At 72.8% G+C, this 26,355-nt stretch overlaps 1 protein-coding gene across 3 annotated transcripts in view; it reads left to right on the top strand.

Annotated features, from left to right (window-relative positions):
* Positions 1–20,704, top strand: part of GAK (cyclin G associated kinase) — a 31,359-nt gene extending 10,655 nt beyond the window's left edge. Inside the window, exons 8-28 of one of the 3 annotated variants that reach the window (XM_045834169.1) lie at positions 421–556; positions 821–933; positions 2,130–2,220; positions 3,213–3,336; positions 7,522–7,571; positions 8,085–8,233; positions 8,519–8,641; positions 9,290–9,423; positions 9,714–9,908; positions 10,108–10,225; positions 10,495–10,574; positions 12,424–12,617; positions 13,146–13,292; positions 13,432–13,875; positions 14,190–14,363; positions 14,760–14,873; positions 15,576–15,692; positions 18,440–18,661; positions 19,074–19,222; positions 19,977–20,153; positions 20,235–20,704. In XM_045834169.1, coding sequence (XP_045690125.1) covers positions 421–556; positions 821–933; positions 2,130–2,220; positions 3,213–3,336; positions 7,522–7,571; positions 8,085–8,233; positions 8,519–8,641; positions 9,290–9,423; positions 9,714–9,908; positions 10,108–10,225; positions 10,495–10,574; positions 12,424–12,617; positions 13,146–13,292; positions 13,432–13,875; positions 14,190–14,363; positions 14,760–14,873; positions 15,576–15,692; positions 18,440–18,661; positions 19,074–19,222; positions 19,977–20,153; positions 20,235–20,336 — 3,153 coding nt within the window. In that variant the 3' untranslated portion in view covers positions 20,337–20,704. The remainder of the gene's footprint in view (positions 1–420; positions 557–820; positions 934–2,129; positions 2,221–3,212; positions 3,337–7,521; positions 7,572–8,084; positions 8,234–8,518; positions 8,642–9,289; positions 9,424–9,713; positions 9,909–10,107; positions 10,226–10,494; positions 10,575–12,423; positions 12,618–13,145; positions 13,293–13,431; positions 13,876–14,189; positions 14,364–14,759; positions 14,874–15,575; positions 15,693–18,439; positions 18,662–19,073; positions 19,223–19,976; positions 20,154–20,234) is intronic. The other 2 variants (XM_045834171.1, XM_045834170.1) reach the window with 2 other exon arrangements.
* Positions 20,705–26,355: the final 5,651 nt, after the last annotated feature.

The raw sequence follows: 26,355 nt of genomic DNA, 5'->3' as shown, positions 1-26,355 counted from the left end.
GTGAGCCCGCACCCAGGGTCTCCGCTGCGTCCCCCCGGGGCGCCGTGGGGACAGTGGGGAGCGGCCGGCGCTGGGCTCGGCCAGTTCTGAGAAGTCCTGGCTGACCCCGGCCTGCTCTGCCTCGGGGCGCGTCCCCCTGTGCGGGCTTGGTGGGCCGGCACCTTCCTCCGGAGTCGGCGACCCTGCTGCCCAGCCGACACGCCCCAGGGTTCGGATGTGGGGACTGGGACCGGGAAGGAGGAGAGTGGGGTGTGGCCGCCCCCTGCCCCCGCCGTTCCCTGTCCCCGGGAGCACGGGGTGCTGGCTGGCTGGGCAGGGAGCACTCTGCTCCCGCGTGCGAGTCACAGCAGCCTGAGCCGGGGCTGTGTCCTCCCGACCCCGCGTGCTCCGCCCCTCACCTCCGCCCCCCCCCGCCCCCAGGCCCTGGGCTGCATCCTGTACCTGCTGTGCTTCGGGCAGCACCCTTTCGAGGACGGGTCCAGGCTGCGCATCCTGAACGGGAAGTACTCCATCCCCGCGGACGACACCCGGTACCTCGTGTTCCACGGCCTCATCCGTGAGTCCCGTGTGCGGGGGCTGCGGGGCGAGGGCAGCCTCCCAGGTGCGAGCTTTCCCAGGGGACACCTGCCCGCGGGCCTGCGAGTCACAGCGCTCCCGGTGGTGGGCGGTTCCCTCCGTCCGCTCCTCGCCCTTCCCAGCGCCCCTCACCCTTCCCAGCGTCACCTGGCTGGCTGTGAAAGTCAGGAGCCTCCCCGGAGGGAGGGGCCTTAGGGCCGGGCTGTGGGACGCTGGGCCCCTGAGCGCACGCCGCCCCCTGCAGGCGCCACGCTGAAGGTCAACCCAGAGGAGCGGCTGTCCATCACAGAGCTGGTGAACCAGCTGCAGGAGATCGCGGCTGCCAGGGACGTGAACCCCAAGTCGCCCATCACTGAGGTACGTGCGGCCTCCGGGTGCTCCTCGGAGGGGCAGGGGCCACCTGACAGGAGGGCGGCAGCACCGCCAGGAGACCCTCCCGGGCCCGGGTCTGGGGGCAGGAGGTGCAAGGAGAGCCCCGGTGCGTCCGGCAGCAGCCGAGGAGGCGAGCGGGGAGGGCGTGGGGCGGCGGGCAAGGCGCGGTGGCACAGGGAGACGTCTGCTCTGGGCTGCCCCTCGCGTGCGTGCCGCCAGGAGCGCCCCGCGGGGCGTCGGCGACGCCGACACACAGACCCAGGCCGCGAGCCGGAGGGCGCCCGAGCACCCTGCCCTCTCAGCACTTTGGGCGTCGCCAGGGCCGCGGTTCAGACGCCCGGCCCCCCCGCAGGGCTCTTCGGCCCCGGGCAGTGAGGCAGCTGTGCCCGCGAGGGGCGGGCGGGTGACCCGGGGCCCACCTGGAGCCCAGGACGGAGCGGAGGGGAGAGCAGGCCGTGCTGTTACAGCGGCGGCAAGAACCCCGCCTGCTGCGTGTCGGGGACAACCCGGCCCTGAGACACGAGGTGGCGCGGCCCCGCGCGGGCAGCTGGGGGCGTCCTGTCCCGCCAGAGCCTGGCGGGCAGGCCGGTGTCACGGAGGACGTGTGAGGGGGGCCCGGTCGATGGGACAGCCACACGCTGCCCACGGTGACGGAATGGGTGTCAAAACCTTGGCCACCGGCCAGGTCCCGGAGGGACGAAGCTTCCCGTCGCCTTGCTCCCTGAGCCCAGCGCGGTGACACCTCTGCGCGGTGACCACAACGTCCTCAGAAGCCCCGCCAGCAGCTCATCTCTGACTCCCCCTCAGGGGGAGCCGGGGGGGCCCCGCGGCCGCTGGAGACTGAGCGGGACTGCGGCCGGGCCTCCGCTAGGGAAGACAGGCCTCTCGCTGCACGGCCCCCGCCCCCGTGGACGGTGGGGCCTGGCACGCTGCAGAAGGGTGTGCGGGGGCCCCGTGGGGGCAGTGGGGCAGGGCCCTGAGGGGGCGCCGGCGTCAGCCCTCAGGGCCGTGGGAGCTGGCGCGTGTCACCCGCGTGACTGCGGTGCGAGGGCTCGACGCCAGGTCAGGTGGAGACGGGAGCCGCGGCCTGTGCCCTCGTCTCCCTGGGCGGGTGGGCAGGGCGGCGCCTGTGTGGACTCCGACCTCTCTAACCCTCCAGACCTGCTTTTGAACCCTCACAGCTCCTGGAGCAGAACGGGGGCTACGGACACGCCGCCCCGCCCCGGGGGCCGCCCCCGCCCGGGGGCCCTGCCAGCAGTGGCCACGGTGGAGGTGAGTTCCCCTGCCTGCACCCACCCTCCGCCCCGGGGCCACTGTGCTGCTGCAGCTGCTGCGGGCTGCCCCAGTCCTGCCTGGGCATGTGGCCTGGCAGCAGGAGCGGCTGCTCGCCCGGGTCCCTGGGACCACTCTCCGGGCTGTGGTGGGCTCGAGCTCCCAGAACTCAGTGCCGTGTTTAGGGCGGGACGAGGGACAGGCGTGAGGGCGTGCCGTCAGGACCACACGGGCTCGGTCTCCACACTCGGGGGCCCGGCAGGTGTGGTCGCTGTGGCCCAGACACGGGGGAGACCCCAGGGCCGAGGGCTGCAGCCGTGATGGCCGGTGCGAGAAGGGGTGTGGGGGAGGGGGTGTGTGGGAAGGGGCGGCTCCGGCAGGGGTGGGGTCTGCTGCTGGAAAGGGGGCTCAGCGGGTCCCCCTGTGACTCGGTCGCCTTCAGTGAGTGAGGGACTTGCCCCGTCCAGGGTCAGGTCTGGGCGCCCCGTGCGGGCACCACGGCACTGTGTCCCCTGAGGGGTCCTCCGCCAGGAGCTCGGCTGACCCGGGGCACCCCCCCGGGTGGACAGAAGCGCACCTGCTCCCCAGCCGCATGGCCCTCTGTGCCCGGCCAAGGGCGCTGGCACAACCCCGCTCCCGCCCCCTCCACGTCCACCTGTGTCCTCACTGCCAGGACGGAGGCGCTGCCTCCGCAGGGCCCTCGGTCTGTGTCTGGGCAGCGGCAGGCCCCGGGTGTCCGGCTGCTGGAGCAGCAGCGGCTGGACATCCCAGAGGCCGGCATGGAGGGCCACGGGCCCCCACGGCTCCCGCTGACTGGCCCGGTGCGGCCCCGCGAGAGCGGCTGGCGTGTGCCCTCTGTGCCCGCGCGTGGGGGGCAGACGGTCGGCACGGACAGGAAGTGCGGCTCGCCGCGGGGCCCGGGGTTCCGCACGCTCCTTTCTCCGGGGCCCGGCCCGGCCCGGCCGCCGCCTGAGGCTCGTCTCTGCTTGCAGGCCTGGTGGTCGCCGAGTATGACCAGCCCTACGGCGGGCTCCTGGACATTCTGCGCGGGGGCACCGGGCGCCTGCTCACCAACATCAAGGACACCTCCTCCAAGGTCATCCAGTCCGTCGCCAAGTGAGTCGAGGGCGCGCGGGCTCAGGGTCTGCGCGACAGCACGCGGTCGCTCTGCCTGTGGAGGTGTTCCGCCCTGCGGGTGCTGCTGCCCTGGACCGGGCAGGACCCGCACTCGTGGCCGCCAGTGAGGCCCACGGGCCCCGGGGTGGGCTCTGCCCAGCAGGGCGGCCCCCGCCCTACCTGGAGGGACGGGGCGGAGAGCGGAGGAGAGTTGGCGGCGCTGTGCTGGGCACGCGGGGGTGGCGTTGCCGCACCCTGGCCTGGGCGTGCCCGTCTGTGACGACGACGTCACGCGTGCCCGGTTCCCTCCTGGGGGTCCGGAGAGCAGGGGACGTGGAGCCTCGCTTGACGTTGCGTGAGAACTCAGACTCGGACCAGACGCCTGAGCCTGTGCGTGCAGGGCGTCACCTGCGGGGGCCATGTTGGGGGGGCACCTGTCTGCGCAGGCCCTGTGGCCGGGCTGGTGACCTGCACCGGCTGTGTCCAGCGGCAGCTCTGCGACCTGGGCCAGGTCCCCAGCACGGCCGGCGTGACGTCGGCCTCGGCGTGAGGCCACCGCTCTGCGTGCTGCCTGTCCCACAAGCGGAGCCACGCCGACCTTCGAGGAGCCACACACTCACGCCCGGGGCCGAGCGCCTGCCCCTCCGGCTGTGCTCAGCACGCTCCGCGCGACCTGGCTTCCTCCTCTGTCCTGGTGCCACGGGCACTGGTGTGTGTCCAGGACTGAGTCGGCACCACAGGCAGAGGCACACGTGTGTGTGTGAGCATGTGTGTGAGCATGTGTGTGAGCACACGTGTGTGCTGGTGTGCGTGTTGTGTGGGTGGGTATGAGCTGCACTCCTGGGGGCATGGCCCCGGTCACTGCCAATGGGGACTTCGTGGGCCACTGGGCCTTCTCCCCTGCCGCCCCTTGTAGGGGTCTGGACCCAGAAGTCCTTGGGGGGCCTGTCCTCGGCGGGGGGGCCTCCGTGAGCCGCAGGCGTGGCCTCAGCGTGCCCACAGCGGGCCCATGTCCCGGGAACCTGCTCCCAGCCTCACGTCTATTGCTCCTCGTCCGTCGGAGCACAGGCCTCGGACCCCACGGTCCCCACACGTCCCGGGGCCAGCACTGCAGACCCCCGACGCCCTGGCTGCGTGAGGGTCCGAGCACGCTGCGTCCCTCCCCCGGCCGCCGCCCTGGGCGGGCACTGGAGCCGTGTGGCCGGCCTGGGCCGCCCTCCCTGGCACCAGGCGCACGGGCGGGGAGTCTCACCGCTCTGGCGCCGCGTGCTCTGCCCCCGCCTGCAGCCTGCGCTCGCTTCCCGGGGTCCGTGTTCCGTCCGGCACACCGACTCACCGTGACGGCGGTTTCCCCTGGCCCGCGCCTCAGCTGCTCCTGTTTGGTTTTGACGAGAGCACGAGCGCACCCCGCAGACCCCGCCTTCCTCAGCCTCCGTGTCCTCCCGTGTGTGCAGGGCGGCCCTCCACGCCCCTCGGCGTGGGTCGGCTGTGCGTCAGGACACGAGTGCCAGAGCTAATGTGTGTTTGATGGTTTTCTCGTATGTCAGGCCTTCCATCCACGTGGCTCTCACTTGGGGTTTCTTTTTTAAGACGTTATTTATTTTTAGAGCAAGGGGAAGAGAGAAAGAGGAGAGGGAGAGAGAGGTTGATCTGGTGCCCCTCGCGCACCCTGTCCTGGGGACCTGACCCATAACCCGGGCACGCGGCCTGACTGGGGATCGAACCGGTGACCCTTCGGTTCCCAGGCCCACGCTCAGTCCCCTGAGCCGCACCAGCCAGGGCTCCTGGGGCGTTTTCATTGCTTCCCGTCTGCTCTCCCTGACAAGAGCGGCCTCTCTGTTGACGACGGGCTGGGTGCACCCCTGGGCCCCTCCCCGGCCCTGACCCCGGCCCTGCAGCCCGAGCCTGCCGCTGTCTGGGGCGCAGGCCTTCCTCCTCCTCCTCCCACCCACGGAGGTTGGGCGTGTCACTCAGCTCCTCCCCCGGGCGAGGTGTGAGCGTGTCTGGTTGCCCGCGTGCTCACTGGGGCGGCGCGTGCCGCTCCCTCGGCCACCAGGTGCGGGGCAGCTGGTCTGTGGTACAGGTGGCTCCCGCCGGGAAGCACCGCCAGGCTGCGGCATGAGGCGGTCAGGCCGGCCCAGTGGCCGGCCACAGGCGCAGGGCTGGGGGGTCGAGGGGGGGCCCTGCGAGTCGGGAGGGGACCCGGGCTGGGGAAGGACTTGTGCGGACACCACGTGCGTCCCCAGGGGAAGCGAGGACGTCCACCCCCAGCTGGTGGCAGCGACGTGCGTGCGTTACTGCTGGTTGGTCAGGAGACCTAACTCCGCCCCGACTGGTGTGGCTCGGTGGCTTGGCCGTCATCCTGAAAGCCACAGGTTTGCATGTTTGGTTCCCAGCCGGGGCACGTGCCTGGGTGGCGGGCCGGGTCTGTGGCTGGGGGCGTGCAGGGCAGCTGGTCCGTGTGTCTCTTGTGCACCTGTGTCCCTCTCTTCCCCTTCCTCCTTGTCTTCCCTCCTGAAGACTGAAAGTGAGTAAGTGGAGAAAGAGCTAGTTCTGAGGAGCAGTCTTTTTAAGGAAAAACTAATAAATTGTAGAGGGATATTTTTGTAACACAGTACACAGGAGATCTCTTAGATGAGGCGAAAAATACACAAGCTGTCGAGGGAACAGTGAATTTCAGTGACTTAAAAAGTCTCTTTCCCAAAAAGCTGACGGGGAGCCAGCAGGTCCCCGCCGTGTGGCTCACACGGGAGCAGTGTCGGTCACACCCGGTGAGCCGGGGGGTCCGTGCGGGGCTGGGTCGCCGGCCGCCGTCTTGGGTCTGCTGCCCTGGCCTGCGCTGCGCTGCCCCTTCTGTCTCCGCTCCGTCCGCCCTCCGCGGTTTGAATCGAGTGTTTCACACGACTCCGTCGTGGCCACTCGTCGTCCTGTGTGTTTTGCTTCTTCCCACTGCCCTGCGCGGCTGCCTGGGGCCCGCCCCCGCCAGGGACGCCGCGCCCCGGCCCGGTGATGGGGGCGCCTGACTCCGGCCCGACCCCCTCGGCGCTGCTGTGCACGGACGCCCGAGCCGCTGCCACTGGGAGCAGCCGGCCACTCGCTGGAGAAGTGGGGGCGACCGCAGGGGGGTCCTCGTTCACCCTCGTGTCTTCCCGGACGCTCGCTCGCGGCGATGTGCACGGAGCAGGACCAGCAGCAGCAAGCTCCTGCGGTTTCTGTCCGTCTGAGAAACAGCCTTCGCTCTGGAGGGCAATTCCCCAGGGCACAGGCTTCCGCGTCGTTTCGTCTGTGTGCACTTCAGACGTCCTGCTCCGCTCTCATCCGCGTGGTTTGGGAGAAGTCGGTCTGATTCTCATACTCCCTTCCTCTTGGGTCAGCGGTGCGCGCCCCCCCCCGCCCCCCCAGGGTATTTTCTTCCCGTAGACTTTGTGCAGGCCGCGGGTGGCGTGCCAGGTGCCGCTCCCCCGGCGACCCCGTTCCGTGTCCTCTGGGCCGCCTGGGCCCGGGTGTGGTGCCTGACGGGACTCGGCCGCTGCCGTTGCGGGTGCTCCTCCCTTCCCTTCTCCCGCCCCTGCCGGCGACCCCAGCTGCGCGGCCCCTCCTGGAGCCGTCCCACAGCCCTGCGTCTCCCGTGCTGGCTTGGCACCTCTGCCCTCCTCGCTCTCCAGGTTTCGAGGGTGCTGGTCCGAGGGCCTCTCCTCAGCCGGGTCCAGCCTGAGGAGCCCGCCAGAGGCACCCTCCGCTCCCGCCACAGCTCGGGCGCCTCTGCCCTTTCCCGGGGCTTCTGCCTCTGCCCGCGTCGCCGACGGTTCTGCCCTGCTGTCCGCCTCCCCCGTCGGCTCACTGGCGGCGGTCGTTTCCGACGGCTGCTCCGGTCGCTGTGGTGTCCGACTCCGACTCTGTGTGGGCGTCACCCGGGTCTGTCTCCTGACGGCCAGGCGTGAGGGGGCTGTTGCACGCAGGACGGCACTGCGCTCAGACCCGGGGCGGGGCCCGCGCCGTCCACCCCTTGCAGCCCGTGGGCCTGGACCCCACACATGCGTGTGCGCACACAGCGCTGCCCGTGAGCTGCAGCCTGAGCGGGAGACACCCTCCCCCTGCGGCCTCCCCGGGGCTTGCTCTCCCCGAAGCTTTTGTGACGTGACCGTGGGAACGCCCGCACTGACCGAGTTCTCTCTCGCACTCTAGCTACGCCAAGGGGGACTTGGACATCTCTTACGTCACGTCCAGGATCGCAGGTGCGTGGGCTCCAACCCCGGGGCCCGGGTGGCCCTGCTGCCGGGGGGTGGGCTCGAAAGCCGGGCAGGACCACGGTGCCTCTCGGGAGCCGCTCGCTGGCCTCGACGTGGCCGGGTGTCCGTCCCTGTGTCCGGGGGCTCTGGGCCCACCATGGACGTTGCCAGTGTCGGCCCAGCGTCTCCCCCCGTGTGGAGCTTCTCGGCGCTCTGAGGCCGGGGGAGGTGCGGTGCACGGCCGCTCACACTTAGAGCTTGGGTCTCCGGGCAAAAACCAGGCGGGACCCGGGCGCTTGTAGACCCTGTGGTGCGCCGGGCCTGGGCAGAGCCCGCCCTCCCGGGCGCGCTGTCTGGAGCTCCCCCAGGTCTTCTGTGAGCGGTGGGCAGGCAGTTGAATGGGGTGGGGCCCTGTGCTGCCCCTTCCGGCTCCTGCTGCTGCCGGTCGCCGGCCACACAGGCAGCAGCCGCCCTCCCGACGGCTGATGGCTGACGGCTGATGGGGCTGCTCCCTGCCAGTGATGTCCTTCCCGGCCGAGGGGGTGGAGTCGGCCATCAAAAACAACATCGAGGACGTGCGGCTGTTCCTGGACTCCAAGCACCCGGGGCGCTACACGGTGTACAACCTGTCCCCCAGGACCTACCGGCCCTCCAAGTTCCACGGCCGGGTGAGGCCAGGGGTGGCGCACCCGTGGGCGGGGCCTGCGGACGTCCGGCAGCCTGGCACGGGACCCCCTCGGGGACGCTGACGCGGGGGCCGGGGTGGCAGTGGAAACCGGCGGAGCCTCCTGCTTTCGCCCGTGGGGGGCCCTGACCCTCTGGGGCGCGGGCACTTCTTCCCGCCGGCCCAGGCGCGGGCAGGGCCCGTCCACGGGTCTCACTGCCGTGCGTGCAGCCGCCTGGCGCAGACCGGGCCGCGGGGGCGCGGGGCTGAGCCGGCCCTGTCCCCGCAGGTGTCCACGTACGGCTGGGCCGCCCGCCGGGCCCCGAGCCTGCGCGGTCTGTACAGCGTGTGCCGGGACATGCACTGGTGGCTGCGGCAGGACCAGCGCAACGTCTGTGTGCTGCACTGCATGGTGAGCGCCGGGACGCAGCTGAGGCCGGGAGCCGGGGGTGGGGGGGGCGCCCGGCTCGGCCCCAGGGCCGGGCAGAGGTGAACCGGGGTGTCCCGGGTGGTGACGTGGGCCTGGGTGTGGGCCTCCTCGCTGAGCACCAGCCCCCTGCCGCTCCCCAAGGACCAGGGGCGGGGGACGCTGGCCTGGGTGTGGACGAGCGAAGGCCCAGGCCTGGGGCTCTGCAGTGTCCCGTCCCCCCGCCCCCCGGCCGGAGTGCGGCGCCCAGCGCCCCACACCGTGCTCTCCCGTGCCCCCGAGCAGCAGCACCCACAGTGTCCCGACTGCCCGGGGCCGAGGCCGGGGCCTTGCAGCTCCCGGCTCTGCCCCTCCCCGCCGCGGCTGAGGACCGCCCTGGCCCTGGCCGCCGGCGAGGCTGAGGCCTGTGTGCCGGCCTCACCGGGAGTGACGGCGAGGAGGGTTCGGTGGTGCCGGTGGGCGTGGTGCCGGCGCCGTCGCACACGCTGCCGTCTTGCGCCTTTCGGGAAGGAGCCCGTTCCCTCTGGGGGCGGGGCTCCCACCCGCTCGGCCGCGCTCCCGAGGGGAGCAGCGCTGCCCCCCGCCCCCGGGAGGCGGGGGTGGGCCCTGCGTGAGCCACGCCCTCTGCCCCAGGACGGGAGAGCCGCCTCGGCCGTGGCCGTCTGCTCCTTCCTCTGCTTCTGCCGGCTCTTCAGCACCGCCGAGGCCGCCGTGTACATGTTCAGCATGAAGCGCTGCCCGCCGGGCATCTGGCCGTCCCACAAAAGGTACCCGTGTCCCTCTGCGGCAGCCCTGGGCTGCGGGAGGCGGGGAGGGTTTCGGGGAGGGGCGGGGATGGCGCGGTGTGGGGTGGGGCCCTGCCCTGTGCTGACGCCCACGAGGCGGGGCTGGAACCGCGCTTCGCAGGCAGGCGGCGGCTTCCAACACGTGCGTTCAATCGAACAAATATCTCACGCGCTGGCTGGAGCACCTGCCACGTGGCACGCACGCTGCACAGCACGCGTGCGGCCACGCCCCGAGTGGCGTGTGACGTGCGTGCCCTTGCCGGGCCCTGCAGGTACATCGAGTACATGTGTGACATGGTGGCCGAGGAGCCCATCACGCCGCACAGCAAGCCGGTGCTGGTGCGGTCCGTCGCCATGACGCCCGTGCCCCTGTTCAACAAGCAGCGGAGCGGCTGCCGGCCCTTCTGCGAGGTCTACGTGGGGGACGAGCGCGTGGCCACCACGTCGCAGGAGTACGACAGGATGAGGTGCGCGGGGCCGGGGCCGCAGAGGGGGGCGCGGCCGGAGACGTCACGCGGAGGAGGAGCTTCTCGGGGGTCATTTCCTGGGGCGCCCCCCCCCACCCATCATCGAGTACAGCTGAGCAGCGGGAGAGGAGGGCGCGTGGGCGGCGCCTCCCCACAGCCCGGCGCTGGTCTCACGCGGCCCCTCCTCGCTCCCCCGTAGGGATTTCAAGATCGAGGACGGCAAAGCGGTCATCCCGCTGGGCACCACCGTCCAGGGGGACGTGCTCATCGTGATCTACCACGCGAGGTCCACCCTGGGGGGGCGGCTGCAGGCCAAGGTGAGCGCCCGGGCGGGACGGGGCACGGGGCACGGGGCGGGGGGTCCCCCAGAGACCCGGGGTCTCCCCCACACCGCGGCACTGCCACCTGCTGGGCCCCCGGGGACCCGAGGAGCCGCTGGCCGGAGCGGGCGCCGTCCCGCCGTCCCTGGCCTCCAGCAGCTGGAGCTGCGGGCCGGGCCCTCGGGGCTCGGCGGCCGGAGCGCGTGCGGCTGGAGGCCTGGCACCGCGCTCCCGGCTGCAGCGTGTGCCGTGTGCTCTCCGTGCAGATGGCGTCCATGAAGATGTTCCAGGTGCAGTTCCACACGGGCTTCGTGCCCCGGAACGCAACCACCGTGAAGTTTGCCAAGTACGTCGGCGGCCCCGGGGGGGGGGGGGCGGGGGGGTGCTGGGGCCACCAGGAAGGGGCGGGGCCGAGGCAGCTCCGTGCCGGCGCGGTGCGGGACATGCCGCCCCTGACTCTGCCCGGGAGAGCCTTCCGGTCGGTCGGAAGGCCGGTCGAGGGTGGGCGTGGCGGAGGCCGGGACGGCGAGGCCGGGTGCTCCCGGTGGAAGCCGCGACCTCAGGGCGATGCTGCTGCAGGACGGGCCGAGGCAGGGCTGCCCCGGCTCAGGGCGGGCAGGCGGCAGGGCCCACGGCCAGTCTGGTCGGAGCCCCCGAGCTCCGGAGGAGGCGCACGCCTGAGGAAGGGGCGTGGGCGTGCTCGGGGGGCGCCCACTGGGCCCTCCGCCGTGGGGATGTGTGTGGCCCCCCTGCGGGCAGTTCTGAGGGAACGTGGACACGGGCAGGCGGGCCTGGCGGGGCCCGTCCTCGGGAGGCGCCCTGGGACGGGGACGTGCTCCGGGTGCGGGCGGGGAGGGGTGGCAGCCGGGACGCAGGTCAGCAGTCACGTCTGGTGGCCGAGTGGGTCAGCGGGCCAGCGGGCCTGGGGGCCGGCCCTCTGCCACCCGGTGCTTCCCCACTCACAGACCCCATTGTGCCCTCACTGGCCCGCCGGGCGGGGGCCTGGGCAGTCTCTTGGGGCCCGCGGGGAGGGGGGGCGGGGGGATGGGGCCGGCAGCGTGGGGCCCGGCCGAGCCCCCAGAGGCCCTGCGCCCCTCCCCGCGGGCCCGCCGTGCGCCCTGCTCCCTGGCCCTCGCTGGCCGCTGGGCACCCACTTTGCCACCGTCTCCGTCTCTGGGCCGACGCCTGTTTGCTTCTGCTCGAGCTGCCCGGCCGCAGGGCCTTCCCGCTGTGGGCCCCTGGCCTGCGGAGGGAGGAGGCTGTGGTGGCCACTGGGCCGGAGTGAGTGGACGGAGGGGCCGCCGCCTGAGAAGGGTGTGAGACTCGGGGCCCCCCCATCCGTGTCTGCAGGAGGGAGGGCGGGAGACCCCCGGGCCGGGCTCGCTGGTGGGGGGCAGGCTCACCGAGTCTGCCTGGCGGAGCACCTGCTGCTGCGGCCTCACCACCCCCACCGGCCCTCCTGCGCCCAGGGTGGGTCCGTTTCGGCGGCAGGGCCCCTCCCTCAGCCCCTGGGGCCTCGGGAACCTGCCGTCACCTTTCTACCGCCATGCCGCTGTACCACGTGGGACGGCCACTCCCACAGGGGCCGCGTGGCCCGGAGAAAGAGACCCAGGGCGCCCGGGCAAGGTGCAAGGCTTGCCCATACGACCTGTGAGGGCAAGGTCAGGCCTGGTCTCGGGAGCAGGTGGCTGCCCCGGGCTCCCAGCGTGGCGCAGACCCCAGGGTCGGGACAGGCTGCGAAGTGGCAGCTGAAGTTGCTGCCGGCTAGGTCACTTGGGACACATCTGCCTCCCACCTGTGCTGGTTGGCACTTGGCAGGCAGAGTCCTCGGCGCCTTGCCTGACCCTTACCTCCCCCCCCCCCCCCCCCCCGGCAGGGGCATCAGGAGCTGCCGTCCTGCAGGCAGTGGCGGGTCTCGGGCGTCCATTCACGGTCGCGCTTGGGGGGTGGCGATTCGTTTTCACTCAGACCCCTTTCAGGTCTCGGCCAGCCCCGCCTGAACCCAGTGCCAGAGGGGGGTGTGTGCCCGATGCCCAGCCCCTGTGCCCACAGTGGCCCATGCGGCCGGAGGGCGGGCACCCGACCGTCCCTGTGGCCTCCGCCTGTGCTGGAGCACACCCCGCCCCACTCGGGGTGTCGGGGTGGCCGTGAGCACGTCCCGCTCCTTCCTGATGGGGCCTGGCCTTGCGCTGCAGGTACGACCTGGATGCCTGCGACATTCAGGAGAAGTACCCGGACCTGTTCCAGGTGAGCCTGGACGTGGAGGTGGAGCCCCGGGACAGGCCCAGCCGCGAGGCCCCACCCTGGGAGACCTCGAGCATGAGGGGGCTGAACCCCAAGATCCTCTTCTCCAGCCGGGAGGAGCAGCAGGACATTCTCTCCAAGTTTGGTGAGGACCCGTCCCACCTCGGCGCCTGGAAGCCCTCCGGGGTCGGGCTGTACGCGGCAGCGGTGAGGGGTCCTGGGGCTCCGGCCCGGGGGGCTGCGGGTCAGGTCTGAGCCTCGGGCCGGGTCAGCGAGGGCGCGTTTGTGGGTGCACATCCGTCTCACGTGTGGCCCGAGGGGTCGAGGCCTCGATTCGGGCCAGCGGGGCGCAGGGGCCGCCAGCACGCCCACCCGCCCTCGGAGCAGGCAAGAGAGAGCCTGTGACGCCGTGTGTGGCCACGGCGGTTTTCCTCCCGGTCCCGGTTTTGTGGTTTTGCATGTCTCCCGTGAAGACAGCTCAGCACCCCCGAAAAGTGCACGTGTGCGTGCTGTGGCGTGCAAGCGTGTGGGTCTGCGTGCACACATGCGCCTGAGCCCGGGCTGGAGCTGGCCCGCCCTCACGCTGGGCCTCGGCGGTCTGGACCTGGGCGGTGGCTGCCGCAGCCACGGCCGCGTCCCGGGGTGGGGGCCTGACGCCCTCCTCTCCCGGCAGGGAAGCCGGAGCTCCCCCGGCAGCCGGGCTCCACCGCCCAGTACGACGCCGAGACGGGGTCTTCGGACACGGAGCCCCCGGAGTCCGAGTCGCCGCAGAGCAGCGGCGCTGACAGCGGCCACTTCCTGCGCACGCTGGACTGGCAGGGTAGGCCCGCGGGCGCGCCCTGGGCCCTCGCTGCGGCCGGGCGTGCGCAGGGTCCTGCATGTCGCCCGGGCCCGGCCCCTGCCCCGGCCCCTGCCCCGGCCCAGGGACCCCCGCCCGTCAGCACGCCCTGTCTTTCCAGAGGAGAAGCACGTGGACACGGGCCCGGAGTGCAGCTTCGCCCAGGAGACGCCGCACGCCCCGGCCGAGGACGGGGGGGAGAGCGAGCCGTCGGACGAGGACACGGCGACGCTCTCCGCCGAGAGCAGGGACACGGCGGAGGAGGACGGGCCGGGCTCGGAGGCGAGGCCACGGGGGCAGGACCGGGCCCTGGAGGCGGACGCGCCGCCTGCGCCCCAGGAGTCCGCGCAGCCGGAGGACGGCGTCGACCTGCTGGGGCTGCACTCCGAGCCGGCGCCCCCCGCCCCGGCCGCCGGGGCCCCCCCCAGCAACGCCGACCTGCTCAGCTGCCTCCTGGGGACCTCTGAGGCCGCCCCCGAGAGTCACTCAGGCGACCTCCTCGGAGGGGAGACCCCCCTGCTCTTTGCGAGCCCCGCCCCGCCCACGAGCGAGCCCGCCACGGCCGGTACGTGTGGCCCGAGGAGTAGGTTTCGGTGGCACGGCCTCCGGCCCCGTGGGCTGGGTGGGCGGTCGTGGTCAGCGGCGCAGGACCGGCCAGCATGCAGCGGCCACGCTGCGGTCCAGGTCCACTGCCTGTCCCGAGCTCCCGCCCCCACGCCCGCCCCCTCCCCCTCCCCCCGAGGGCTGCTGTCGCCCAGAAAGTCCGCGGCCAGGGCGTCGGTGCACGGACGGGCCGTCTCACCGCCAGGGCCGCCCGGGGCTCCGGGGCCAGGGCCTGCGTGGCCTCACCGCCTCCTGCTCCCCGGCATCTCCCCACAGCCGACCCATTTGACCCTCTGCTGCTGCCCGCTGACCCCGACGCCCAGCCCTGCTCCAAGCCCGACCTCTTCGGTGAATTTCTTAACGCGGACGCTCTGGCCGCCCCGTCCCCGCCTTTCCCCTCCACGCACAGCGCCCCGCCCCCGGCCTGTGGCACCGACTTCCTGCAGCTGGGTGAGTGGGGCCGGGGGGGGGGGGGGCGCGGGGGGCGGGCGGTGGCGGGGCGCTGTGGGGGTCCGGGGTTGAGCGGACAGCCCGCCCCACAAGGGCCTGTGCCCCCGCCTCGGGCTCTGTTTGGGGGTGGGCGGGAGGCCGTGTCGGGGGCACTGTGTGCAGCCGTGAGTGCGTGTGGGGGCCGCCTGCGGGGGGAGGGGGCGAGGGTGGGCCCTGCCTGGGGGGGGGGCCTCACAGGGGGCCGGGCCCTCCTGTGCTCGGGCAGCTCGGGGCCTGTGCAGACGGGGAGCCTGGTCAGCACTGGCTGCGCCCCGGCCTCCCAGGGCCCCCCGGGGTCAGGGGGACGGTTGGGGTCCCTCTCCGCAGGGAGCTCACCCGTGTGTGGCTCTCTTGCAGGGGATGTGCCCGCGGAGCCCAGCAGGGTGACCGCCTCCGCCAGCCACCCCGACCTGCTGGGAGGGTGGGCCGCCTGGGCCGACGCGCCAGCCCCCGCCCCGGCCGCCGCGGAAGGTGCGGCCCTGCAGGGTGCCCGCTCCCGCCCTGTGTCCCTGCCCACAACCCCCCCCCCAGGAAAGGCGGCAGTACCGGCGGGTGCGGGGCCTGCCCCCAGGGGGAGGTGCGTGGGTGCAGCCCCGTGTCCGCCACACCACCCCGCCCTCGTCTCCTGGGATGGGGGGGGCACACTCAAGACCCAGCCCGTCGCCGAGTGTCCTGGGGGCTCCGGGCTGCCAGGAAATGTCAGCTGACAGCGTGGGCCCCGGCCCTCCTGCCCCCGCCGGCCCGGCGTCTCTCGGGGGCTCCCTGTTCTTCCGCCGCGTTTGTGCAGGAAGCGGGGCTGTCCCCCGTCGCCCCATCTGCGCCCTTGCAGCGGGGCCGTCTCTGTGACCCTAACGCTCCTCCTGCATCTCCGCGTGGGACGTGCGGAGGGCCCCAGACCGGCCCGTCAGGGGGACGGCACAGGAGACGCGTCCTCGCTTCCCGGAGGGGCTGGGACGGCGTGCGCCGGGGTGGGGGTGGCGCTGGGGGTGGGGGGGTGGGGGGTGGGTTGGGGGGCGGTGCTGGGGGTGGGGGCGGCGTGGGGGGGCGGGGGAGGCGTGTCCCGGGCATCGTAGAGCGGAGTGAGGCCGCCTGCGGCGTCGGGCCAGAGAGCGGGGGTCTCCCTTCACTCGCCCTCATCCGACATCCTCTGTCCGTCCCTCTGTCCGTCCCCAGGGCCCTTCTTCTGTCCTGGAGCCCAGCCGGCCCCACCGGGCCCCCCAGCCGGCCAGACCAAGGCTCAGAGCCTGGACCCGTTCGCAGACCTGGGCGACCTCAGCTCCAGCCTCCAAGGTAGCGTGGGGGGGGGGGCACACTGGGCCGGGCCTGCTCGCGGCGGGCTCCCCTCCGGACTTGGCTGCTCCCTCTGCCGGGACCCTCACCTGCGCCTCGGTGCTGTGGGGCCCGCCGTCAGGGGGGTGGGGGGCGGCCTGCCTCCGCGGGGACCCGGCCTCCCACCTGCCTCTGTCGGCCGCGGATCTCCTGGGGCTGACCCGGCGCCCGGGGACGCGGGTCGTCCGGGGGCCGTGCCTGGGGGCAGCTCCCGTCCTGGGCGGCTGGGTGGCGTGTGGAACGCGGGGCGCAGGTAGCGTGTCCGCAGAACGCCTGGCGTTCCGGGTGATGCGGCCCGGCCCTCGGGCCACGCGCCTCCTGTGGGAGCGTGGGGGCTGCCCCCGCGGCCGGCCCTGGCGCCCGTGAGCCTTCGACCAGACGCCTGAGAGCTGGGGCGCCAGGAGGCCCCCCGCTGCGCCCACCGGCCGCTGCCTCCTGCCTCCCGCCTCCCGCCCGCAAGGCTCGCCCAGCGGGCGGTGTCCGCCCACTTGGCATGCGTCCAGGGCCCCGCCGCTGCTGCCCTCTTGCTGAGTCCTGAGAGCGTTCCTCCACGGGTCCGTGTTCCTAGTGGTTCCCTGGAGCTGGGGTTGCAGAGTGTCTCGGGGGTGCTCCTGGGGTGTGGGGTGGGGCCGCCCGGAGCCCCTGGGTGCTGCCTGGCCTGTGGGCTCTGGGGCCCGTGGGGGGAGGCCTGTCAGGGTCTGAGTCGCGTCCTGGCACGGAGCCCGCCCTGAGCTGTGCCCTGCGGCCCGGACCCTCCGCCTGCCCCCAGAGACAGCTGGGACAAAGCTGGCGGAGCCGGAAGGAGCAGCAGACGGACTCAGGCTCTGTGCCCCGGAGGCCTCTGTGTCCCTCCTCACCGCCGGGTGAGGCAGCTGCCTGGACGGAGCCCAGGCCGGAGGAGGGCTGGAGGCCCCACTCGTCCCACCTGCGGAGGGACACGGCCACACGGCACCGAGCCACACGGCAGTAGCGGGAGGTCACGGGCGAATCTCCCCACGTTCGGGGACTGGTCTTGTGAGCGGCGCGCGGGCCCTGTCGGGACGGCGGGAGGCGGCCCACCGAGCCTGCGGAGCCGAGTGCAGGCGGGAGCCCCAGACCCGGAGCACGTGGGCGGGGCCCGCTGTGGCAGGAGGAGGGGTGTGCCTCAGGCAGCGCTTTGGAAGACATGCGACGTCTCGAGATCCCTGAAAGGAAAGCGAAAGGAACTCAAAGTCGATTAAACAAAAAGCTGGTTCTTTGAAAAGGTCGATATAGTTGACAAAGCTTTGCTAAGGGAAACTCGAAAAGCGAAGGTGACAGAGGTCTCAAGGTCAGCGCAGGCGTCACCAGGGGACGAAGCCGCACGGGCTGGGGGGTGTGGCGGCGCCCAGGCACGGGCAGCTGCACCGGCTCTCCCTCCCCCGCCGCGGGCCGCAGGCCGCGTGAGTCCTCTGTGACTGAAGTGATCCTGCCCCCAGAACTCCCGAACGGGAAACTCCAGTCCCAGGTGGTTTCATCGGAGACTCTCGTCCAACCTTTAAACAGTTCACACCAGGTACGCGTAACCTCCTCCAGGCAGCGGGGAGAGGCAGGGCCATTCTCAGGTGACCCCACGGGGCTGGAGTGCACCGGCGCCACAACCAGACAGGCGGTCAGAACAGAAAGCCCCAGGCGGGCTCCCGCGGACACTGGCCAGCAGGGCCCCCACCCATGGGGGGCCGCACCCCCTGGACAGTGGGGTGTGCTCGAGAACGTGGGCAGGCGCAGCGCCCCAGAAGCAGTGGGTGGAACGCACCCAGCACCGGCACGGATGAGGCATGTGAGAGTTCGGCGCCTGCCGATGACAGACACGCTGGACCAGTGCCGAGGGGCACCTCACCGGCTTGACAACGGGTGTCTGCAAAACCTCACCCGAGGGCAGGTGGGGCCCGGACCCCCGCCCCTCCCATGGCCCAGCCGGCACAGGCGGGAAAGGCAGTAGGAGCCGTACTCGCAGGGAGGAGGGGGCAGCGCTGTCCACCCTACCGGGCCTGCTCGTCCCCCTGGCGGATCCCCTGGGTCTCCGTCCGGAAACCGGGTGCACGGGCGAGTCCCACCGCCAGGAGTCAGTTTCACGAGTTACGGACCGACGCCGGCTGAGGCTGCCGACTGGCAGTGCACGCCGGAGCCAGGACTCCAGCGGACTTCCCCATCCGCAGTCGCCCAGTGGGAAGGGGCAGGTCGGCGCGACCCGCACGGAGCCCGGGGGTGAAGGTGCACCGGCAGAGCCGGCGGAGGGAGCGGGAGGCCGGCCAGCTCTCGGACGGGGCCCCACGTGGGGGCGTGGTCCGGCCTCCCCAGGCCTGTGGCGCTCACACCGTTCCCGCCGGGGTCCAGCGCGGACCTCTGCGCACAGACAGGCCCGTGGGGACGTGTCCTCGGCAGCACACACACGCATGTCTGTCGGGCGATCCGTGCCTGTCTGCTGCGTGTGGGCGGAGCCGGGGCTCCAGTTCTGCAGCTTCCTGTGAGTCTGTGTTAGAGTAAATGGGTGTTTCTGAGAGCATGTGGGAGGCACTGCCCACGATCACCTGTGACCACCCCCACTGTCCCCCAGCCCCTCAGTCCCCACTGCTGCCCAGCCAGGGGGCCATGTGGACGCCACCCCTCCCGGCGCCGGGCCACGCCTGCCACTGTGCACGGGCGCTGCCTGGCCCACGTGCCCCTGAGACCCCTGTCTGTCTCCCCAGGCTCTCCCGGCGGGTTCGCTCCTGGGGGCTTCGGTCCCAAAGCAGCCCCCCCTCCCAAAGGCGGCAGCTCCTGGCAGGCAAGTCGGCCCCCAGCCCAGGGGGCGTGGACCCCCCAGACCAAGCCGTCCCCCAAAACCTGTGCGCAGCCAAGGACTAACTATGCCGCGAACTTCAGCGTGATCGGCGGCCGAGAGGAGCGGGGCATCCGTGTCCCCGGCTTTGGTGAGTTGCCCCCCCGCTTTTGTGGTTTCCTCCTGGGAGAGCGGCTCCGTGAGGCCCAGAGCCTCCCCGGCAGGGGCCGCATCTGGGTGGGCGGACGGGGTTCAGACAGGTGTCTGCGGGTGCCGGCGTGTCCCCGGGCCAGCGCGGTCCAGGCAGCCAGGCCCACATGGCCCGGGCGGCCGAAGACCCGACCTGTGCCTGGTGTGGGGTGTCCTTGGGTGGCACGGGCCCTGCCAGTCCCGCAGGCGACAGGCAGCTCTGCGCTGGGCGCATGGTGCCCGGGGCCCCGCCAGGAGTTCCCCTGCACTCAGCCGCCCTCAGCCCCAGCGGGCTGCTGAGCTGGACACACCATGCCCCGGAGGGGATGTCAGCACGGGGCCCGGGCGCCTCAGCAGACCCGGTCCTTCCCCAGGTCAAAAGCCGCGCGTGTCCGAGAACGATTTTGAAGACCTGCTGTCCAATCAAGGCTTCTCCTCCAAGGCCGACAAGAAGGGGCCGAGGACCATGGCCGAGATGAGGCGGCAGGACCAGGCGAGGGACACAGACCCCCTCAGGCTGAAGGTGTGGCCGCGGCCCGGGGGGCGGGGGGGGGTGGGATGGGACGGGGCGCCCCGGGGTCCCGGCTCGCTGCAGGCCCCCAGCGCCGTGGCCCCCCTCGCCTCCCCTCTGAGCCGCGGCCGCCCCGCCCACAGACTCGCACTCGGAAGGCCCGTGGGAGGGCTCCCGGCGCCCGGCGCTCGCCTTCCCCAGCGAGCAGTTCTGCGCTGGGTGCAGACCGCCCCCGCCCCCGCGGTGTCCCCGCGGAGGCCCCGCCCCCGGCAGGCTGCGGACGCAGGGTTTTGCCGCCTCCTTTTGTTCTTAAGCGTCTCAGTCCCTGGAGACCTGACCATACATGACCCGGGTCAGAGGTCACCTTTGAGGCCTGGGGGTGGCAGGACATCTGCCTGACCCAGGTCGCTGGCCTCTGCCGTCCAGGGCTGGCCACGAGCCCAGCATCACCACATGCCTCAGTGCAAGGTTGTCTGCAGGGCGCAGAGGCCCCCGTGGCCTCCAGGGCCCCCAGCCGCCCGGGGACAGGCAGGGCGAGGCCACGCGGGCGGGTCCTTCGAGGGTTCCTGCTGACGAGGGTCACCAGGTCCTGTGTGTATTAGTCTGGGTGGTGCCTGGCCAGGCCCGGGGCGCAGTGTGGACCGTGCCCGGGTGGGGTCAGCGCAGAGTGTAGGGGCGGACCTGGTGTCTCAGCCGGAGCCCGGCTCCACGCGGTGGGCAGGGGCTGCGGCCAGGACGCCCGCCCTGCAGTGCCCGCTCCCCGCAGCTCCTGGACTGGACCGAGGGCAAAGAGAGGAACATCCGCGCCCTCCTGTCCACGCTGCACACCGTGCTGTGGGACGGTGAGAGCCGCTGGACGCCCGTGGGCATGGCCGACCTGGTGACGCCGGAGCAGGTGAAGAAGCAGTACCGCCGGGCCGTGCTGGTGGTGCACCCCGACAAGGTGAGCGCCGGGGGGGGGCCCCGGGGGGCGGGGGTGCCCGGGAGCAGGCGTGACGTGAGGCTGCCTCGCCCTCGCCCGCAGGCCGTGGGGCAGCCCTACGAGCAGCAGGCCCGGCTGATCTTCATGGAGCTGAGCGACGCCTGGGCCGAGTTCGAGAGCCAGGGCGCGCGGCCCCTGTTCTGAGCCGCCCCGGCACAGCCGCACGTGGGACCAGACGTCGTCGTCGGGCCGACCTCCTCCGGGGCCGAGGCGGCGTGGGCCGGCGCAGCCGTGCCGGGGGCCCGCCCGCTGCCCGCGGAGAGTCCGGCGCCCACCACGGCGAGAGCAGAGCATTCCGAAGCCTCTCGGTTTCCCGTTTTCCTTTTCCCGAAGGAAAGTGTTGACTCACGCTCCTCCCCGTCGTCACGGTTTGTGGTTTGTTCTGCTCCGTGGCCGTCCCCTCGTGGGGGGGGCACGCTGCTCCTCTGCCCTCCCCGAGCCCGTGTGAGCCCCCGGGGCCCGGGCGTGATCGGCCCGGGCCCCCTGTACATAAGTAAACTATTTTCTGACGACGCGCGTCTCTGGCCGTCCTGCCCTCGGCTGAGGCTCGTGCATCTGGACGGCCCTCGGCCCCCTGGGCCCCACTCCAGAGCGCGGGCGTGCTGTTGGGGGCGTTCAGGACAGAGCGCGGCTCTCCCTGTGGGAAGCCCTGGCGGAGGGGGGTGTCCACACCGGGCGTGCGGGCGGCGAGGTGGCTGCAGGGGGCGGGGGAGGCTTGGGTGCCGCGGGTCGGTGTGCCCGCGGGGCCCGGGGCTCCCCTGGCTCCCCGCCGCCTGGCGCTGTGCCTCTCGGGCTTGGAGACGCGGCCCCACCCTCTGCCACTGGGCACGGCGGGCGTGGCCCCCGCTCTGCCCCCAGGTCGGCAGGCCCCTGGCAGCCTGAGGGCTGCCGCCTCCCCGGTGCCTCGGGGGCCGGGGGCGGGGGTGGGTGTCTACAGGACCCTGGCGCTGGTGTGCTCGAAGCTCCCAGCGGGGGCGCGTCGTGGGGGGCAGCTGCAGACGCGCTCTCCGCCCAGCTTCTTGCTGAAGGGACCTGTCCTCTGGCAGGCGTGGCCGCGGCCCCTGAGGGAGGGAGCAGCACGTCCTCCGCAGGCCCCGGCGGGGCGGAGCCGCCCCTGCGTCAGCAGCCTCCTCTCCGGAACAAGGACCCTGATTGTTGTGCGTCGCCGCTATTTTTAGCTTTCAGCTCTTTTAAAAAATAATGAGCCGCCTGCATAGGCCCAGAGACTTCACATCAAGGTGGCTGGGGCCGGGCCTCCAGGAGCCCAGCCCACCCCCAGGTCTCAGTGCGGCTGAGGCTGCCCGGGTGCCGGTCCGGAGCGCCCCCGGGACCCCTGCGGGGCTGTCCCAGGGCCAGGCTTGTCCACTCAGGGGCAGACAGGCCGCAGCCCTGGCCCCCTCAGAGGCTCCGGGCCTGGACACGGGGCGGGGACGAGGGTCCTGGCGTAGGACGAGCCTCCATGCCGCCTGCCTGGGTGTGGCTCCACCCCCCCCCCACGCTCCTCCCCCTGGCCGCCTCACCCCCCCACCGGCTCCCGGACACCCCGGGGTCCTGTGCCTCGAGAAAGCCCCCGAGAGTCGGTGAGCGTCTGCTTGTGCCCCGACTCGCCCTCGGTCCCCGTGCAGCGCGGGCCCCAGCAGACCCCTCAGCCCTGCCCCGGGCCTCCCCGGCCCCAGCACGAGACCGGCCTTGCGTCCTGCCGGGCTCCAGCGGGGGCCCCCATGGGAGACGAACTCGCCCTGCTCAGCGGGGACGGGCAGGTGCCCCCAAAGGGGCCCAGGGTGACCGTCGGGCCGGACTCGGGGCCCCTCTGAGGGGCGGGACCGCTCAGCCCCGCACGCCCTCGGCACCCCGCCCACCCCGGCCGCTCTTCCCGAGGCCGCCAGCGCACGCTGCTGCCCCGCGCCCCGCCTGGGGGGCCTGGGGCCAGGCCCTGCAGGCCCTGCGCGGGAGCGGCTGGGGGTCCTGGCTCTGCGCTGGGTCCAGCTCGGGGCTGACCCTCGGAGCAGCCGGCACCCAGCTGAGCCCCTGCGGGACCCCTGGTGGCCTGGGCTGGCTCTGCTCCCTCCCGAGGCCCCCAGGGCCTCGTCCCATCCTGCAGGCCCTGGGCTGACCCTTGGGGCCTTGGGTCTCGCTCTGTGACAATCTTGGAGGTGCCCCCGACCCCCAGCCTGGGACTTTGGGGTTGGGCCTTTGCCAGGAGCCACCTGCAGCCCAGCTGGGCGTGCCGTCTCGGTGACAGCGGCTGGCTGAGCCCCCGGGCCGTGACGAATCCTGTCCCCACACACGTGGGTGCCGTTGGCGCTGCCGTTTGGCCGCCAGGAGGGCACAGGCAGGGTGCACTTGGTGTCTGCGGTTTGCTGCCGCCACCAGAGCCCAGCACCTCTCGTCCTGGGGTCCCCACGCCAGGCCCTGAGGCCCCTCCTGCACAGGGCACCTCCCGAGGAGGAGACCCCGCTGCCCTGCCTGCTGCACTCCCGGGGGCTGCAGGCCCAGAGCTGGGGTGCCCCCATTCCGCCCCAGCCAGGTGTGGGGGCAGGACCCGCAGGGCAGGCGCACCGCAGTCACCCCCCCGCCCCAGGCCACCAGAGGCGTCACCGAGCTGTGTGGGCACCCTGAGCACCTCTGCCGCCGGTCGGCGCGTCCCTGGACCTTGCACAGGCAGCTAGCGAGTCCGTCTCGTTCCTTCCCACGCCGGGGCCGGTGCTGGAGCCGGGGTTTGCCCGGGGCAGACGGTGGCGCCCAGGCGGGAGGGCAGCCGCCTCTCGGTCCAGGCCGCGGGCACCCACGGCCAGAGAGGGGCGCCTGGCTCTCCCTCAGCGGGACGGGTCCCTGCGGCTGGCGGTTCACACGGCTTCCCCACGGGGCTCATGGGTGGGCACCTGGCTCTGCCTCACAGCCGTCTGGACACGCACGGGGTCTGTGGCCGGGTGGGGCGTGGGGCTGCCGGCCCCGTGGCTGCCGTGGACCGTGGTGCAGGTCTGGGGGACCCGGGTCCTGTTCTGTCCATCCCGGCTGGGACCCGTGCAGGCCCCACGGAGGCGCCACGGCCAGGTTGGGCGCCGGCGCCGTGTCGGGACTCGGGCGTCTGGCCCTCGTGTCTGCGCACCGTCTGTGGGCAGTCGCCCAGCAGGGCCGTGCGGCCGGCCCTGCGAGGACAGGGTGGCCTCGGGTGGTGTGGGGGGCTCAGCAGCCTGAGAACAGAGCCCTGGCGCCCGGTGCTCCTCCGCAGAGTGTGCACCCTGCACGGCTGGGCTGGGGAGCACTCGCTGCCGCAAAGGGACCCCCTGTCACAGCTGGTACCGCCCGTCAGATGGAGCAGGAGCACCCACCCAGCACGCGCCTGCTGGGTGCCCGTCAGGACCGGCGCTGGGCGCCCATGGGTGTGAGAGCTGCTGTGGGTGGGCCCTGCTCTGGCCGGAGCACCCTGTAGCCCTGCTCGCGAGGGTGCACACCCCCCAGAGGAGCCCCAGGCCGTCCAGTCTGCCCCTGCAGCCCCCGTGCTCCTGTCTCTTGCCCTGACCTGTGTACTCACAGCCCTGCTCCAAGTAGAGCATCAGCGGGGGCTGCGAAAGCCCTGGGGCCCCTCACAGGAGCACCCGCAGGTGGGGGCACAGGAGCAGAGAGGGGGCGGGAAGGGAAGGGGCTCTCGGGGGCAGGAGAGGGGCCCTCGGGCAGTGGGGTGAGCCCTGCGTCCTGACAGGAGTGTGGGGTGGGTGTGGGGTGGGCCGAGCGCTGAGCCCAGGTAGACCGGGGTGGGGGGACACACGTGGGTGGGGCTCCAGGCACTTGGGGGGGCCTGCTTCCCACGGGGGCACCTGACCCGGGGTTGCATCCACTGGCCCCCTGGGGCTGGGGAAGGGCCTTGGCCCCCAGGACAGGCGGGAGGGCTGGAGGGCTGGACCCCTGAGGCCTGGGGAAGGCAAGGGATGGGTTCCAGATGGGGCCAGGCCATCCTGGTGGCTGGGGCCAGGTGCTGACTGTCCGTGGAAGGACCTGGCTCAAGGCAGACCCCTCTGCCGTCCCGTATGGGACCCCTCGGGGTGCGCAGCAGCCCCCACCCCACGTGGCCCACCCCAGGCCCCCACCCAGGAGGCCGCCTCGGTCTGGGCGGGGGCACGAAAGCCGCCGGCCTCAGTCAGTCATCACCGGTCCCTCCCTCCGGGGCGGCACCTGCTCCCCCAGCCTCTGGCACCTCCTGTGTCTGTTTCCTGCATCGTTGCTCCCGTCAACGTGTGATTCCTGAGGTCCCCTCCTCTCCAGGCTGGCGGGGGCGGGCAGAGCTCATGGTGGGGTGGGGGGCAAGGGGGACAGGGGCACCTGGTCCGCAGCTTCCCCTGCGGGGTCACATGGCAGAGGGCGGGACCACCTGCCCAGAGAGAGAGGGGCCCAGAGCCCCAGGTCGGCGTGGGCGTGGGCCACCACCAAACGCCAGCAGACGCGGCCAGGTGCCGCCCAGGCCTCAGAGACGCCCTGGGCCCTTTGCTCAGCCTGGACACCCTCTCTTCTCGGGGCCACCCTGCTGGTGGCTGCTGTGGAGGGACTCTGGTGTGTGAGGCACGGACACGGGGGGCCAGCCCGCCAGCCTCCCAGGCTGCAGTGAGGGGCAGGGCCCGCTGCCGGCCGGGCTTTGCTCATCCCTGCCCCACTCCCCACCGTCCCCTCGAACCTCCTGCCTGAGGCCGACGCCCCCAGCCGGCAGCCCCGGGAAACTGGGTTCCACTTCCAGGTCCCTGGGACGCCCCCTCTTCCCCTCCGGCCCGGAGGAGCAGCTGCAGGCGGCAGCCGATGGGGAGCAGGGGGCACCGGAGCCACAGGCCCCCAGAGAGCCTCGCACCCGTCCGTGGCGGTGGGGGAAGGTCTGGCCGGGCTCCCGTCTCGGCGCCCCAGGCCTGCAGGGCGCCCCAGGCCAGGGCAGCTCCTAGCCGCTCCTCCGCTTCTGGCCGCCACTGCCCCCTGAGCAAGAGCGCCCCCCAGCCGCAGTGTGGGGACGTGGGGGAGCCCGTGACAGGGGCCGGGTCGCTCGGCTGCCTGAGTTACTGTTTCCCTCTGAGGTTTCTGTGTGAGCCCCGGTGCGCCAGGGGACGGAGGGACAGCTGGCCCCAGCCAGGCTCCTGGAGGGAGCAGAGGGGTGCCCGGCAGGGTTGGGCCTGGAGCAGGGCTGGCTGCCCCCTCTCTCTGCCGTCTGCAGTGACGACAGAGGGGGGACAAGGGGCCTGTGCACAGTGGGGCCACACAGGCGGCACCAGCCACGCCCCTCCAGCCCAGGTCCACGTGTGTAGGGGCGTCCTGGCCACTCTGGGGGTGGCGACCTGGACCCAGAGCAGGGCTGGGCTGACCCCTGGGGGGGCACTCTCCCCTCGTCCAGCTCCGGCCGTCTCCCTCCCCTCCCGTCACTGTCCACCTCCTCCACACCCAGCGCTGTCCCGGACAGAGGCCACTCCCAGGAGCCCTGCGAGCCGCCGCCCAGCTCTTCAGCTGACCCGCCGCCCGGCTCAGCCTTCCTGGCTGCTGGGAACGCCCCACGAACCCTCCCCGGGTCTCCTGACGTCCTGCAGGTCCGAGGCTGCTCGCCCGGACCCGGGTCCCCCGGGTGCCCCGGCCTGCTGCCGGGGGCGGCGGGGGGGGGGAGGGCCCGGGCGGCTCAGGTCCCGCCTCCCCTCCTGCCCTCCTCCTCCTCCTCCCCGGCTGCTGCGGGGCCTTCCTCCTCCCCACCCCCAGCTCCACTCCCTCTGACCCAACTGTCCCCACCCTGGTCCGTTCCCCTGGGGAGGGTCTGAGTCCTGGTGGGCGACCCACCCCTCGCTCGGGGCAAATGTGAGCTGAGGGCCCGCCGTGCACGGCGAGGGCCAGAGACAGACAGGACAGAGCGGCACGGACGGCCAGCGAGCCGGCGACCCCGCCGAGGGAGGGGAGAGGGGGACCGAGGGAGGCAGAGACAGGCAGGGAGGGGCTGTCCTAGATGCCTGAGCCCCTGCCCATCACTCCAGCCCCCGGCTCGGGGCGAGTGTGGACTCTGGGGGTCTCGGGGCCCAGCCCTCTTCTGTCCCGGTGGGTCTGCACCTCCCTGGGCCTGCGAGGGCCGCACCTGCCCGACCCGGCGCGCTCAGGGCGGCGTGTGTCTCCCTGCAGGTGGCTGTGAGGGCGCCCGGGGCCGCCGCCG

The sequence above is a fragment of the Phyllostomus hastatus genome, unplaced genomic scaffold, assembly GCF_019186645.2.
Source record: "Phyllostomus hastatus isolate PE091 unplaced genomic scaffold, TTU_PhHast_1.1 phas_contig_196, whole genome shotgun sequence".
NCBI lineage: Eukaryota > Metazoa > Chordata > Mammalia > Chiroptera > Phyllostomidae > Phyllostomus > Phyllostomus hastatus.
Note: the sequence above shows the minus strand (reverse complement) of the source record. Positions and strands in the feature narration are given on the sequence as shown.